Source organism: Tauraco erythrolophus, chromosome 2, assembly GCF_009769465.1.
Source record: "Tauraco erythrolophus isolate bTauEry1 chromosome 2, bTauEry1.pri, whole genome shotgun sequence".
NCBI classification, from domain to species: Eukaryota; Metazoa; Chordata; class Aves; order Musophagiformes; family Musophagidae; genus Tauraco; species Tauraco erythrolophus.
In genome coordinates this window covers 92,600,379-92,617,192 of record NC_141466.1, presented here as the reverse complement: position 1 = coordinate 92,617,192, position 16,814 = coordinate 92,600,379, and the positions used below count along the sequence as shown (strand labels likewise).

Sequence of the window (16,814 nt, the reverse complement as noted above, 5' to 3'; positions counted from 1 at the left end):
AAACTGACTGTCTTCTTCCAGTCATCTGCGTTTGTGTCTTAACTTGGGTGAATCTGAACATAAGGGCTAAGCAGATGAAAATGAGGGATTAACTTGATGTACATCCTTACCTAGTTCTAAATCTATGAGACAAAACGCACTGTGATTTATTTGAGCCCAGCTGTATTGCTATGTCTGTCCAAGTTTGTTGCCTGGAATGTTTTATTTTTTGTTCAGTACTTTCCAAATGCATTCTATAGGGAATGAAAGAACTTTCGAGTGTAACTGTTCGTATATGGAAACAGAAAAGCAAGTAAATAAGCATTGCAGGACCTCCTAAAAAATGAGTATCCTAAAAATATGGTCAAGAAGGGAAAGGAGCTAATAAAGAAAAAAACTGATGAAGATATTCCTGTCTGAGAGGGTCAGAGGGGTTTATATTTCACTGAAAATCATAGTTCTATATGATCCAGGAGGTTATACTAGCAGGATGTAAATATTTACAGCAGTATGATATTTTAGAGTAACAACTTTCTTTGTGTGGAATGTTGACTTACAGGTCAAAGAAAAAAATACTTAGACATATAGCAGATTAGTGAACATGCATTAATTTATCATTTTTATAAGGAAAAGTGAAAGATGGGATGTTTTGTTATAGTTGGCTTCATTGGATTGTAACCACATGTTCTAGAAATGAGTGTTTAAAAATATTGCATGTAGCTCTTTTACATGTTTCTAAGTTACAGATATGACCTTTTCATATTATGAAATATAATCTTAGTTTTCCTCAGTATTTGACTTTTTTCTTTGATTAAAATCCCAAGGTGGAATGAATGTACTGTGTGACTGAAATTAATCTGTTTAAGCCTGAAATTGCTGGAGGTATGTTGGCATGCCAACTGTAGGCAAACGCTAGAGATGGCCCTGATTTGAGGAAAAGTGTGTCAAAGTAGCTTAGCAGGACAAGTAGATGTAGGAGACAATTTGTAGTAGTTACCTTGTGCTCTCAGAGCCAAAATTTGCTGTGTTTCTGCTTCAGTGCTCTCAGTGGGGGATACCTTTGAGTTTTGCTGGGAAGATAGTTAAAGTGGTTTCACACAACTGTTGATTTCTGTTGTGATGACATTCGTTTCATTCATTGTGCATGTTGATAAAGTGTGTGTGTATGTATGTACACTGATGTGTGTACATATATACATATGTATAAATGTAAAGGGTATTTTATTCTAAAGCTAGTCTGTTGTCTAGAACAAAAAGGTACTGTTTTGGGAGATGCTGAGTGCTTCTTCTGAATAACATTTTTAGTTAAAGGGCCTTATTATACTACTAAAATTACTTCTGAAGTCTTTTATTGGTTTTCAGTTAGATTTTCTTGTATCTCCTTGCATAGGTTGGCATCAGTAGTAAATACTGAATAAAGAAGTAGAATTCAAAGGTAAGATTGAATTTTTTGCCTGTTTGAGGGCCATATTTTTAGGTATTTGTATCTTATAAGTTCCTTCACTAATTTTATAGGAAAGCACTGCATCTGATGCTTTTTATCAGTTGTTAGCTTAATGGAGAGGTGTATAATTCTGTTCTTGGTTGTATCAGAATAAATACTGCACTTCTAGTGGCTCTATTTTCAGCAAATTGATGTGTGGGTTTGTTTTTTTCAGTTTAACCAAAGCAGAATCATCTCCTTATGGCTCTAGACAACTTCACAGTTTCAGTGAAGAAACTTGCACCATTCTGTGAGTCTTGGATATTTTAAAAAATCCAATCTTTTTCAAAATAGTGTGAAGAAGTTTTGAAAAATAAATGCTTTCTTATTCCAATTTAGTAACATGCTGTCACTGCATGAACACAAAGACTAGCTTCTACATAGGAGTAAATGAAAATCTGCCCTTTTGGATGCCTTTTTCCAGCCTTGTTTTTGGCTTCTGTGACCCCCAAAAGTATAAAAAGCTAAAAGTTCAACATAGATTGTCAGAAAAGATGATACTGGAATGAAGAAATTACTGTAGACCATAACAAGGTTTTATTTAGAATATGTTTTTCACAATTTTCATGCCAGGTATTCTTCAGAAAAAAAATTAAGATGCAGAAAAAAATTACAGGAGATAATACCCAACACACAAACCAGACAAAAAATATTGTCTGGAACCTCCTGTCAGCTGAAGTCGTATGACTCAGCATGATATTACCTATTCGGAGTATATTTTAAAACCAAATAAAGAAAATACTTGTGTAAAAACCAGTATTGGTAAAATCTGAACAGAACTGATGCCCATTCTAAGCAGAAGGATCCTCTCTGTTCCCTCATCTGTTTGAATTCCGTTTTTTCTGTGGTGAATGTATTCAGAAGTGTTTCAAGGTGTTAGATATATGGCCGAGTGTAACAAGAATTACAGAAAAAAGCAGTGCATGTGGGCATTTACGGTATCGTGTGAGACTTCAGAAGCCAATACGTAAGATATGAGACGTCATCCTGAATAAACTGTGTTTTTGTTGTGTTACTGGGTGGTGTGCTTGCGAGTGCAAATGCCTTAACTAAGCTTTCATCACTGGACAGGTGCTTTTGTTATTCATGTTTCTTCCTTTTTTTTCTTTTTTTTTTTTTCTTTTTGACCTGGACAATGCAATACTACTTCTGTAATATGTTCAGGTATAAAGAAGATGATTGTTATTTTTGGAAGTAAAATGGGTGTGTTTTTCTTATATAAAAGGTCTCAGTTCTCACTTGAATAAGTGTCTCTGATCATTGATGGTTAGCTGTAGTTAATATCTGTTAACTCTAAATGTTTGTCATTCTTGCTGCTTCTCAGAAGGCTACTTCTCTCTGGTGCTGTTTTTAGGTTCAAAAAGATCAATTCATATACTTTTTCAACACAATCAATCATGCAAATGGAGAATATGGGAGTTTTTTGCATGACTTTTAGGGACGTAGATTTCAAAGGCTTCTTACCTGTTGTATTCTTGTTTGCCCAGACCCAATGAGCTGAGTGGGACCTGAGAACAGCATACAGAGTAACCTTAGGGCAGAAAAACCTGGCAGCCTTATTTCAGAGGCCATAGGGTACACGGAGGATGGCTTCTCCTCCAGCAGCTGATCCGTAATTGTGGATCCAGGGTCCAGGCCCTGTCAGGGAAGAAGCCCTGAGCCTGCCAAGCTGCTCCAAGCCAGCAAGCCAGGGCACTGGAGGGGCTGGGAACCTCTGCTGTGGGCATGACTTGCTGGCTGCGGAGGGCTGTTCCTTGCCAAGGGCTTGGATTTGGGATGTTGCAGAGGCATACACCTTGGGATTGTTGCCACCTGGCCCCCAACAGCCTTTGTCCTTGTACCCAGAGCTATGCTGTGGCTTTTGGTATACTGGAGATGCTCCTCCACCTGCAGTGCCTGGTACCCTTGTGGGTCAGCAGCAGGTTAACAGCTGGGGACCAACCATGCTGCTGCACCGCATTTTTTTTTTCTTCTGGGAGAGAGGTGGCGAAAGAAAGTTGTAATTGCACTTAACATAACCCCTCTTCTCAAATGTACCAATTTTAAAGTGGCTATTTGTTATTCATGTCATTTATTTTTGTTATTAGAAGACAGAAGCATGTTAGTAAAACCATGAATGACATGTTTACTTATTGTAGGTATTGATTGCTTTCACTTTGTGACAGGTCTGAAATGCACACACTTGAGAAGATTCAAGTAGACTTTATGCACTCGACATGTTCAACTGAATCGCAAAGGTCTACGAATTTGTTCAGGAAATTAGTTGAACACGACGTGTCTGAAAGCGCTGTTCTTTTGTTACATGTATTATAGTGCTGGGTTATTAACTGAAAAACAATATCGACATCAAAAATGCAGTAGGGGATTTGTGTGAGATTGGCCTTTTGTCCTGCAAGCTGTGGCGGAAGCAGAAGTGTGAATAAAACTGCAGAGAAAGGAGTGTTGAGCGTAGTCTGGTAATCAAATGTTCTGTTATATTTGACACTTGCCATGTGAGTAGGGCTGAAAGTCAAGTGCCTGCGATCAGCAGAGGAGTGTAGATGCATTTTCATTATAAATTAAATAGTTTAATTTTATTTGGTTGTGTTTTGTTGTGGTTTTTCAAATTATGTTAGGCCCTTTCCTGGCAGGCTGAGGTATTTTGTGATGGTTTTAAAAGGGCACATGTTTTGTGCATTGCGAGAGGGCAGGTGCGGCTCCGATAGGACCTGGCAGTCCAGGCGAACCCTTGTCAACCTCTTCACTCTGATTCAGATTTGGCATGTCTTTTTTAGGATTTTAGCCATGTATTTTCAGGCTGTCTCATACTTGGGAGCAGCTTCCCATAGACTCAGCTGCTTCGCCACTTGTCGTCAGCCCTCCTTACAGTGCTCTGGTCTTCTCATACGTTTAAGAAGAAGGAATTTAAAAAAAAAAAAAAACAAAAAAAAAAAACACAAAAGAAAAAAATGTTATTTTGCTGAGGAGGGTGTGTGTGCCACTTCCAGTAGAGCTGTCTTACTAATTTTTTCCCTATCTCGTAAGTTTTCTTTTGTCCTCTGTCCATATCAATCTCTTAGGACTTCCTCCACCCACCTATATATTCACATTTTATTTTTTTGCCTTCTCAGTACACGTTGGGAGAGCTTATTCTATAAACGGTGTTTGTAGACAATAATGATGAAAAAATTTAGTAACATCCATATTCCTTAGGATAAAGATTCTTCACCGCATTGTAACATCATACTAGAGGACAACTGACAAGCCTTGCTTACTTAATTTTTGAGGTGTGTTTTTTTTTTTTTGTAAGGCTAAAATCCTCACTTGGTAAGATCCTCACTTGGGCTTGCTGTTTCATAAGGGGTTGTGGTCATTTGGAAAATCTTGTTGAAGCTGTAATGGGAAATTAATTTATTTTCAATTGCTGCATTTTTCTTTCGTTTTCTATTGCAGCAGAAACTTTTTCAGAGATTAAAATATTACTGAATGCATTAGATCAAATTCTATGCATTTTCTCATCCATGAGATTAGTCACATTAGGCAAGGTGCAGTAGATACCTTGTGAATAATCTGATACTATCTCCAGATAATGTTTACAGGTAATGAGAAATGCATGGGAGTATTTGACAGTGACTTTAAAATTGTTTCAATAAAGCCTATAATATTAATAACGTATTGAGAAAGACAGCGATAAACTAGGCAAATTTGTATCACTTTTTAAAATGTTCTAAAATACATAAATCCTATATATATGAATACGAGTCTTATTATTAAATTCTGTGTATTCAGATTAAATGTTTTAGATCCTGCTGGTTTACATTTAAATTGTCATGTAGGAAGATTCATAGATGCTATAAATCTAAAGCAATTTTTTCAGTCCAAGAGGGAGGAGAGGGTTGGAAGAAAAAGCAATGATTTCATCAGTAGCTTTACTATTCAACTCTGTAACAGGCATTCTACATCTGCTTATCATTCAAAGAAATACCAAAAGATGAACGGATAGTTCATTCATTATATGGTGCCAGCAGGGAGTCACCTTGTTCAAATAATCTGACTGCTAGTGTCCACTTGGCAAAAATCCAAGTTTTGCGTGATGATCCTTAGATTTTTGTGTATGTATGCATTTTTAACTGAAGCATCATTACCCCTTAGGGACAAAGGATAAAAAGGAAATAATGCTGTAAAATACTGAATCTTCAGTGGGTGCTGAAAGTGCTTTGTGGCAACAGGTCCACTAATTGTTTTACAAAAGAGAGAATGAATACATGTTGGTGACTTAACACCAATGATTACAGTAAATCCTGGCATCTCTTAGGAAAATACCAAGAGGTATACCAAAGCAAGGTATTCTTGCATTATATCAAGGTTGTTGGATCTAGCCTTCTGATGAAAGAATGTGAAATCTGTAGGAGAGGCTTCTCTGACAATTACAGGCATTCCTTCATTTAAATTCTGGCTCCAGAAGGTTATAACTACTCTTCTTTGGTAATCTGTGTTTTACTTGTTACTGCTGAGACTTTTTGGTACTTTAATGTGTGTGAGACTAAAGGTGTAAATACTCTGTTCTTAAAGTCCCAACTCATTACTGTGTTTTGATGAACAGCATTTGGAACAAAAAAAAATCTGCCTTCAAAATGGTTTTGCTCAGTCATTCTGCAGTAGAGTGAGCACTTAGTCGTTCAGATAATACTATATAATGACAAAGAGAAGTTCGATAGAGGCTGTTAGCATGGATTTAGGTTATTGGATACAAAGGAAGTATCTAGAAACAGAGGCTGAAAGCTCCTTTGTGACCTCTCTGTGATTCTGTACAGCCATGTAAAACAGACCTGTAAAGAGCAACAGGGACACGCTGCAGAGTGACCATGTCAAGGGCTGCAGCCATATGTGTAGGGAGCTGAACAACAAACTGAAGTTCTAGGTGCTTGGCTTTCTTTTTTGTTCTAGGTCGGTAGGCAGATTTTTAGTGATAACGTTGCCTGCGGTGTTGTGAATGGTACACTGGCAGACTCGAAAGGTAATAAAGTGATAGCTGAACAAGTTAAAAAGTTCTTCTAGTGTCTTCTTTCAGTATTTTGAAAGGTCTAGCTTCAGAAAAGTTTAATCTATCCTGTTAATTGTGAAATATTTAGAAAGAAGGTGTGGATTTCTTATAAATGATACTTTTATATCCTTGATACAATTTGCTGCTTAGTATTAAAAATGTGTCAAAACTTGTCTTGGTGGAAAAGAATTTGTATGCATAGTTTATGAGCATGTATTTACACCTGGACCGCTTCTGATATCCAAGTCAATGAGCAGGTCCAAACAGCGTTTCTGTTTCTACTCTTTTTTTGTCTACGGTAATTATACCACTGAAGCGTATTTATTCCCAAAATTACTCTGACATGAGCTTCTAATGTAGGATGAGAAATGTGTGCTCCTTTATCACAAGCTGGTTAAAGTTGTGTCATTGCTTAACCTTGAAAATGAAGCAGCTCTCCTCAACTGGCAAAATGAAGATTTCACACTTGTTTCTAACACTGAACCATGCTCAGGCATTGCACCTTAAAATGAAAAACCTATTGTGCACGTACAAGATTTTAGATTCTGTTTATAGGAATCCAACAGTTGCTATTTTTTTCAGTCTTCAGGGCTGGCTTTGCAGGTAGGAAGGTGAAGAAGGCACTAGCAAAACATGTGCTTGTATCTGAAATATTCCTAATTTATTTTTCTCCTGGTAGTCAGTAGAGTGTCTACAGAATGTTGTACAACAAGAGATTTTTATGCAGTAGAAATGAAAGATTTTTTTTTACTTGATTGTAATGATCTGTACATAATGTTACTCTTGATCTTTGATCAATGTAAGTATCTAAACTGCCTGAATGCTTACAAGACCTAAGATAGTGCATAAGCTGACATTTTTAGTAATTCAAACACAGTGCTTTAATATATCAGTGAAATACCTTTTCCCCTTTTGGGACTTGAGAGAAAGGACAGGTTGGTTTGTGCTAGAGGGTGCTCCATGGAATTTCTGGTCTTCTGCTGCTGCTCTGGATAGTTTTGGTGTCACAGCTGAAATCAGTGGGCTAAATTTTTCATCCAGAGGTTCTACATTGAAGTTTGGGTATGCTGTTGCTGTCTTTTTTGGATGTGACCTTTGGAGAGTGCTCTACCATTTTGAAGTCACCCATAGAAATTAAAATTCGAGGACAACTGAGTGGTGTAAGTAAAAGAAGAAAGGTCATGTCATATAGCAGTTCAGCTGGGAATCTGAGTATATGGTATTCAGCCTCTAGATTACTGATGACAGTGGAGGAGTATTTTTTTTGGTGTGAGCAGACAGAGAATTACACCTTGGTTTAGCTGTATCAGTTGGGAGTGTGAGTGAAAAGAGCACAGTTGGTACTGATGTGCAGGCACCAGGAATCCTGCAGAGGAAGGTCCCTTGTCTGATTGCTTAAACTTGACCTTTCAGTTCGGAATGGACTGTGTTAGACGCTTAGTTATTTCCCAATTAAATTAGAAGACTGAATTAGTCTATATAATAAGATTTGAGGCGGCTAAATGTAAAACACTACAGCAACGCAAAGATGGCATTACTGAAATTGCCTTTTGAGTGATATGACTGACACATACCTCCTTCCTTGCCTTGCAGGAGGGGGGAGAAGGGGGTGCTGAGGAGTAGCTCATGGTGACGGTTTCTTGGGTGGAACCGAGTTGCTTTCAGCCACGTGCAGCTCACAAGGTACCAATGGTGCCTAGTCAGGCACTGTGCTTGGATAAGGTCAGAGGAATGGCCAGGTGGAAGTCTGAGGGGAAGTAATAAGGATTATGCTCTCCATACAGTCTAGTTAATTGGTGTGTCTGTAATGTAACTCTCGTGCCTTCGGTTTTAACAACAAAAACAAAAGTATATGCTGTTTTCCCAGCCTAATGAATGCCTGTAAAACATGTAAATCATAAAATCATAGAATGGCATAGGCTGGAAGGGACCTTAGAGATCATCTAATCCAACCTCCCTGTCATGGGCAGGGACACCTCTCAACTATAAACACAAATAACAAATAACTTTGTATGCTAAGAAATCAAAGTGAAAACTTCCTAGTCTTACCAGAATAATGTAACATGTTCAATATTTTCTATGGGAAAATAAGAGGAGAGGGAAGCCTTGAAATCTGTATCTTGTTTCTTCTCATCTGCAGTAATTCTCTTTACTTGAATTTATGTATTTGAGGTGTAAGATTTGCTCTGTGTGTGCTTTCACATTTAATATTTCCTTAGTGTTTAAAAATTTAGAGAACTTCAGTGATGTTTTCTTAACTCCTGTAATAGTAAACTAAGCATCAGAAAATAGCACTAGAGTCAGGAGGTGCTTTTAACCTTTAGATTGTGATGTATAGCTCTGGTATTTATCCTTCTAGCTTTCACTGGATTTTTATTCCCTGCCTCCCGCATCAATGAATTTTTATTTTGGTCTCACTGTCCACCAGTCAGAAGTATTTTCTTACAGCAGAAATTTCTGCTGACATGTCAACTACAGACTCTGTTACAAATAATAATAATTTGATGTCACAACTGCAGGTTCACAGCAAGGTCTTGCTTAAGACAGATAGTGGTGCTTGCTTAAGACAAGACTCAAGACAGATAATAAATAGATTAACTAGCTGTATTGCACAGCTCTAATTATGATGTTATCTACAAAACCAAGCTACTCAGGGTTCTATCTATATGGCAAAAAAAACCTGCAATTGATATCTTTACTGTTGATTCAAAGTGGCCCCAGAAATGCTGAGTCACATGAGTAGAGGATTGTGAATATAGCTTTGAATGTAACCATGCACAATTTCTTCTTGTTTAACAGTGCATTTTAGACTAGTCTTGCTTTCTAGATATTTTTCTTGCCTTGGATTGTTTGAAAATTGCTAGTTCTGTAAGAAAGATAAATACAAAGCTCTATTTGTGTTTATAACTGATTTTCTCTTTTTTTTTTCTGAACAGGAATGAACATCTGCACAGATGCTCTCAGTGCAAGGTTGCTAAATACTGTGGTAAATCTTGTCAGGTAAGATTAAAAATAACAACTATAAAGGGTTGAAGAAAACAGGCGTGTGAATACTCTGTTGACAGAGTGCCCGTGCATTTTGTGCGTTGTCATACCCTCACACTGCAATTTCTTATTTGTAATTAAGGACAGAGTGTGTAAACATGCCGCCTTGTTCAGTACTTTTTTAGTTAGAAGATTATAATCAGTGCAATAGACAAAACTGTTTGGCTCTGCTTGGTTAGAGGGGGAGGAATAATTCTTCAGCTTTGACTGTAGACTGAGGACTATAAGTCAATTTTGCAGTAAAACAATTTGTATTTCAAGAGTAATTTTTATCGTAGCAAAGTATACATTCCATTTTTTTAAGAGGAAATAAGGGTTAAGAACGTGCAGAGAAGTGAAGGCCTTGGGCAAAACTGCATCTCTGAGGAGGTTTTCAAGAAGATAGACCCAGGCTTTTCACAGTGGTGTGTGGTAGGAGGACAAGGGACAACGGGCCTAAGTTGAAAGAAGAGAGGTTCACATGAGATATAATGAAAAGCTAATTTCATCCTGAAGACAGCCAAGAGTTGGAACAGGCTGGCTAGAGTGTGTCATCTGCATGCTTTCAGGGTTTCAAGACCCCACTGGATAAAGCTCTGAGCTGGGTCTGAGCCCAGAGGTGACCCTGTTTTGCGACTAGAGATCTCTGTAGATCCCTTCGAACCTGAATTATCCTGTGATTTTATCCTATGAAACAGTTCTTAAAGATGTTCAAACCTAAAACCTTAGCTTTTCTATTTGGCTTGTATTGACGCTTACGCATGTGCCTGGGAGTTGGCAGGACTTGGTGCAGAGTGGACATGCAAGAGTAGATGACTGTTAGACCTTAACACACCAGAGAACCAGGCACCTGGGATTTGAACCATGAGGAATGCCTTACAGAACACTTGAATTTTTAAATGATTCCTTTTAGCTTTGCATTGTTGTTTCTGTTTTGTTTTCTAAATAGAGCAAAACGGAGAAAACCAACTAATGGTCCAAACAGACTAGTATTGATACTCTATTAAATGTATATGACTTTTAAAGAGATTAATGTGAGTAGCTGAACGAGGTTTGATATAAAGGTGGGCTTTGAAGGAAACTTCAAAGTAAATGCAGCAGGGATTTTCTATGTTAGGTGTACCAAAATAAGCCATTTTTAAATCCACAAATATCTTGTAAAAATCATCATTTGATTTAAAATGTCAGGTGGTTAAGAAAAACTATCTTTGGGCTAACCTATAGGAGAAGAAATAATCTTTTGAAAGATATTTCCCTTTTTGGAACTTACTGTGAGAATTGTTATCCTTTAAGGAGATATGTGGGCAGAGGCCAGGAGTCTTGCATAAAACTATATGGGAATTAGAGTTTCCAGTTTATCAAAATCTCCATAATGTCAATACTGAAGATTTTGAAGTGAGTTGTGCCAAATTTCAGAATTTCCCTCCCCCCCCCCCCCCCCCCCCCCCCCCCCCCCCCCCCCCCAACCAGTTGAAGTAGTTTGCTTTAATTTTTACACTGTAATTTACTTAAAAAAATATTAGAAATGTAGGACTGGAAGTTATCACAAGAGATCCTTTGGGCTGACCTTTTTCAACAGAACTCTGATTTCGGGATCAAGTATATGTAGACCTTTTGCTTTTAAATGTGTTTTTTGGTTGCCCCTCCTTGACACTTGTCTTCCCACTTGTCGATGCCTAATTTCCTGGACCTGCCTTATAGCAGTGTCTGTAGTATAGTTGGCTGAGTGTCCCTCCAAATGTAGCATTACCATGTCTACTGCTCCTCATAATCACTGCTGTGGTCTTTCCTGGCAATGTTTATTAATTTAGTGCATCCCATAGATTGGAGACCAGTGATACAGATGATAGTCCCTGACAAATAGCGGAGTCATTTCAGGCGGAATTCAGAATGTACTATCATCAAACATTATTGAAAGGGCTTAATTTAAGTAAAAAAAGAGGGGGAAAAATTAAAACAAAAGAAACTTTTTAAGAACGTCTTTTTTAACTATCCTTTGGAAATTACAAGTTGCATCTTTTTAACAAATCAAAACCTTCCAATGGAAAAATATCCTACTTCAAAAGTTTTTTTTATGAGCTCTAGTGTTTAACTGCTTTTCATTAGCACATTATTCTGCAGGAGGCATTTGGTTTTTTGACTCTACGTAGAAGACAAGGGAAACCTTCATTTCGTAAACATCGATTTAGGATCTTTCATAGGATTATGAACTGTTTGGAGACAGGAATAGCATATGTCTGTGCAAGAATGGATGCACATTAGCTCAGCTGAAAACATGCAAGACCTTACAGGCAGATGCGAGGGATCTCACAGGAGATAATTCTGGGCCTGAGTCATCCCATGAAACCCAGTGCTGCGTTGGTGCTTGTGTAGTGCTGGTTTGGTCGGGGCAGGCTCTCAATCTGCCACCAATAAACAGCTATGTGCTGTCCTGTCTCCTAAGCCATGTGAGTTCTGACCCTGGTCACTTGGCTGTAGCCTGTGGAATTGCACTTGGGATACATTGAGCTTGAATGAGAGGCAGTGATTTGGGAGGAGTTAAAAGGAGGGATATTCTTTCTGAGTTACTACATGTAGCGAAGTCTGGAGGAGGAGGGCTGAGTACTGCCCTGCCCTGTTCACTCATCTGTCTTTGCCGCCTTCTGTCAGTGTTCATTTCTAACAGGGAGGAAAAAAAAAATCTGTTGCAAAACTGGGAGACTTTCCTTGGTGGGGGGGTGAATGGTTATACCAGGTGGCCGTACCTCTGCACTGTAGTATTTATTTATACTCATGCTGGATATGTCATATAAAAGCTTGACTGAAAGCCAGGATACGCAAAGTTAAGAAAACCTCCCATGGAGAACTGTGGGACTAATATAAGCCCACCAATAAGTATTGTTAGAGACCAACTTTAAAAGTAGGTCTCTCCAGGGTCACAAATCTTCATGGTTTCAAATTTCGGAATTTGTATGCTTGTTGTATTAATAGCAAGAAGAAATATTGTTGAATTTTATTATACTTAATACGTTTGGAACTTTTTCCCCCTCTCCTTGGCCAGCTGGGAGGAAAAGAATGGCAGTCCCTGTTCCAACGTTCCTTCTGCAGAGGAGTCAGACAAATGACTTTTCGGCATCTGTTTCAGCCAAAGTCCTGTTTTGCAGAAGGTGTGTGTTTGAACTGCTCTTCTCATGTGGGAAGGCATCTCAAAGAAATGTGGCATATGATGCTATATGGTACTGCATATTTCATCTCATTAGGGCTTTATTGGTTGGGTAAGATATTAATCATTTTGATGTCACCTCTAGCATGTTTAAAATTCTGTGCTACATTTACATAGGGAAAAAATTTGACAGATAAAAGCTTACTCCAAAGAACAATTCTATATTAAGTGCGATAAAAATGTCAATATAGTTATATTACACAGAATGATATCTGGACGTTTACAAGCATGACCTTGTTTCTTCTAGACAAGAATAATTCTATTCAGCACTAGATACTTAACTTGTATTTGTCGGCTAGCATGTGACACTAACTGTATTTGGATTAATGCTGCCTTAGTGTCATTTTTTTCCCCCCTTGTAGAGTTATGGGTAAAGGAAGCGAAATCACAAATCTCCCATGTATCTGAAATAAATAAAAAGTCCAATTTATTTATTATGTGTACGCTAGAGGGAGCGGGGGGGGCGGAATGGAATTAAATAGAATAAAAGCTACTGGTGCTGAAACCAAGTTACCTGAAACAATTCCCCCACATAACGCAGCTTAAGAAAAAATTGTTTGATAGCCTTCATAATCTTTATAACTAACATGTCAGTATCTACAGGTGTGATGCACGCTTGCATATATTGCTGCTGTTTCCTCTTTTTTTTTATTGCTGAACATGTAATTTCTTTATATTAGATGTTTTATCATTTTCTGTGTGGCAGTTACCTAACAGAAGCTGGTTTTCTCAGTTCATTTTTTTTTTTTCTTACTGCATATCTGTGAGAAAATGTCACCTTCAGAAGCTCTTGGTTATTCTGAATTCTTGTCACTGCAACAATTTTTTGTTGTGCCTGTTTTTTCAATTTACTTTTTAAAGGTATTTGAAATGGCAGAGCAGCTTCAAACATATACTGTAAATATGTAAATAAAATGTGTCAATATGTAAGTAAAATGTGTAAATTTGTACTATGTTAATGAGGCGGGCTTGGAGTTTTTGTAAATTAGAAACAGAATTTTCAGCTTGTAAAGACAAAAAAAAAAAGGTGATAAGAAATTAACTATCTCTTCTGATGTGTTTCTTTAGCTGAAGACTCATTCTTGTTGCTCTTCCACACTGATTTGGGAGAGACAAGGAAGGGAAGGGGGGTAGAAATTATGTGTTTCAATATATAGCAGCTTTCCCTCACCTTGTCATCCTGTCTCTTCTCTGCTATGGAAGTGTTAGTCTTTGTCTGCTGCTCTAATAGAAGTGGCTCGTGAAACAAAATTTGCAGGTTCAGATAGTACATGCAACTGAAATATTTTTGGTTCTGTCTTTTGTTATGTTAGATGTTGGTTAGAGCGAGCATTCCTGGTCTGAACTGCGAAAATATCATCACCAGTCCTCTCAGCTGTGGGCATTAATGCCTCATCAGCTCAGAGATCTTTGGAGACGGTTTTTGCAGCATGGAAAACTTGACCATTGCTTTAGAGCAGCTACATTTTGGTGAAGTGGATAGACTTTGAAGCCCTCTGTGGTCTTGATTGCTGAGTGAATGCTTGTCTAGTGTACTTGTGTAAGTATAGTTGAGAAAATTTTAGCATCCCTTCTAGTTCTCTCCAACCTTGTGAAGTATGCAGCTCTATTTCTTTTAGCCACAATTAAATGAGAATCAGAGCCCATTTATTTATCAAATAAAAATTTCAGGTAGCTGGATGGTGATATCAACTTGAACTAAGCTGATGATGCTTTTTACAGCATGTTGCATAAAAGTAAAGAAAATGGGAACCATGGGACAAAAAATGAAGATATTTCTTGTAGATTTCTGTGCAGTTTTCTTTCTATCTTTACATGTTCCTTTTGTGCATTAAAGGCATCAGGTAGAATGCTTGAAAAAGTGTGGTATGAACTATGTTGTCAGACAGTAGCATGAGGCAGACTGAAATAAGGTTTGTATTGGCAAGGAACTGGACTGGCAACTTGACCATACAGTTTTTTGTTTGTGTTTCTCTTAGGTTTTCTTAAAGGTAAAGTTAAATTCTGGGGTAACCTAATGGTGATATTGTTGTGTCCTGAACCTGCACTGCTGTAGCCACAGTGTTTATAGTATGTTACACAATTAATTTGCTTTAGAGGAGAAATGGCATGATAGCGTTAGTTTTAGTGGGTAATCCAGCCTATCCCTTTCCACAACACTCATGTTATAGCTGCACTCTTAGACTATGCTGGTAAAGTGTGCGTACTGCTGTTATCCTTGGCAGTCAGCATTTGATGTTGCCTGTGTTGGAGGCTGCCACAGTCAGTGGACGTCAGTACCTAAGAAAGGTCCCCTTCCTGGTCCTTTGGAGCTGACTTTTCGGCTCTGCAGCCGTTCCTCCCAGCCCGACTCAATCGCTGTGATGGTATTGTGGTTCTGGATCTTCAGGTCCAGCCCATGGCGAGGCTGAGCATGTTTGCTCGTACGCATATATAAATATAAATAACTATATATAAAAAATGTGTGTACTTGCACCCCAGAAAGCCAACCATATCCTGGGCTGCATCCAAAGAAGCGTGGACAGCAGGTCGAGGGAGGTTATTCTGCCCCTCTACTCTCCTCTCATGAGATCCCGTCTGGAGTCCTGCGTTCAGCTCTGGAGTCCCCAACATCAGAAGGACATGGGACTGTTGGAGCAGGTCTAGAGGAGGGCCGTGAAGATGATCCGAGGGCTGGAGCACCTCTCCTCCTATGAAGACAGACTGAGAGAGTTGGGGTCGTTCAGCCTGGAGAAGAGAAGGCTCTGGGGAGATCTTCTTGCAACCTTCCAGTACCTAAAAGGGGACTATAAGAAAGCTGGAGAGGGACTTTTTACAAGGGCATGTAGTGATAGCACAAGGGGCAATGGCTTTAAACTGAAAGATGATAGATTTTCATTAGATCTAAGGAGGAAATCCATCATTCTGAGGGTGGTGAGACACTGGAACAGGTTGCCCAGAGAACTTGTGGATGCCCCATCCCTGAAAATGTTCAAGGCCAGGTTGGATGGGGCTTTGAGCAACCTGGTGTAGTGGAAGGTGTCCCTGCCCCTGGCAGGGGTTTTGGAACTAGATGATCTTTGAGGTCCTTCCAACCCAAACCATTCTATGATTCTATAAAATATATGTGTATTTATGTAAAAGATAGGATATATGGTATGTAAAATAACATGCAGTTTTTTTTTCTCTTCCTTTTAAAAAAATCCTAATAGAAAGAAGCTTGGCTGGACCACAAGCGGGAATGCAGGTGTCTTAAGAGCGTTGAGCCTAATTTTCCTCCAGACTCTATCAGACTTGCTGGCAGAATTGTTTTCAAACTAGTAAGTGACATTCTCTTAGATTTATTTAGTGTAGCAGATTCAGATAAATACTTTTTCACTCTACATTTTTAATGTAATTAAGAGCTAAAAAGCTGAAGTGACTGGGATTGCTGAACAAAATTGGACTGCATATTGCATTACAAGATTACTGATTAATTTGCAGAAAAGCTGAAAGGATTGAGAGATACTAAAATGGACATAATTAAGCTCAAGGGACCTGTTTATCGACTTTCTCTTCCTATGACTATGTGGCACCATTCTAAACTTATTTCTGCCTAGAAAGAAAGCACAGAGGGACACTGTTTTTACTTTGATACTGCTGGAGTTATTGATGCTTTTCCATTAGCTTCACTGGGAACCTCATTCAGCCTTATTTGAATGAGTGATAAGGACAAAAACACTGTTAGCTAGCCCTTCCTTTAGAGGGCATAATGCTGTGCTTTCAATCTTGAGTTTGCTTAATCTCAGTTAAATTGTATTTTTTTTCTTTTTCTAAACTCTCTTGGAAGTCATGGGTGTTTGACATTCCCATGATTTGATTAATTTATGTGGGCTAAATTTTCTGTTAGGTTAAGCAGTTTGACTGTGTGGGATTGTAAATCAAAAAGTATTTGCCCATTTTTTTGCTGACTCTGCCATCATGCTATTTGTCTTGGATAAAAACGTGTGCATTTGTTGTGGTCTAAGGTGATAAAATATGATTTAATATCTTAATTTATATGTTGTTGGGAAGAGCGTGTGCATGATTGTTTTTAAAGGGCAAATATGTACCTAGCTATACTGCGCATTAATTATAGTCACATG

At 38.3% G+C, this 16,814-nt stretch overlaps 1 protein-coding gene across 1 annotated transcript in view; it reads left to right on the top strand.

Moving 5' to 3' along the window:
* SMYD3 (SET and MYND domain containing 3) overlaps positions 1–16,814 on the top strand; it is a 439,291-nt gene that overhangs the window by 45,357 nt on the left and 377,120 nt on the right. The window contains exons 2-3 of the mRNA XM_086627978.1: positions 9,422–9,485; positions 15,903–16,010. Coding sequence (XP_086484104.1) covers positions 9,422–9,485; positions 15,903–16,010 — 172 coding nt within the window. The remainder of the gene's footprint in view (positions 1–9,421; positions 9,486–15,902; positions 16,011–16,814) is intronic.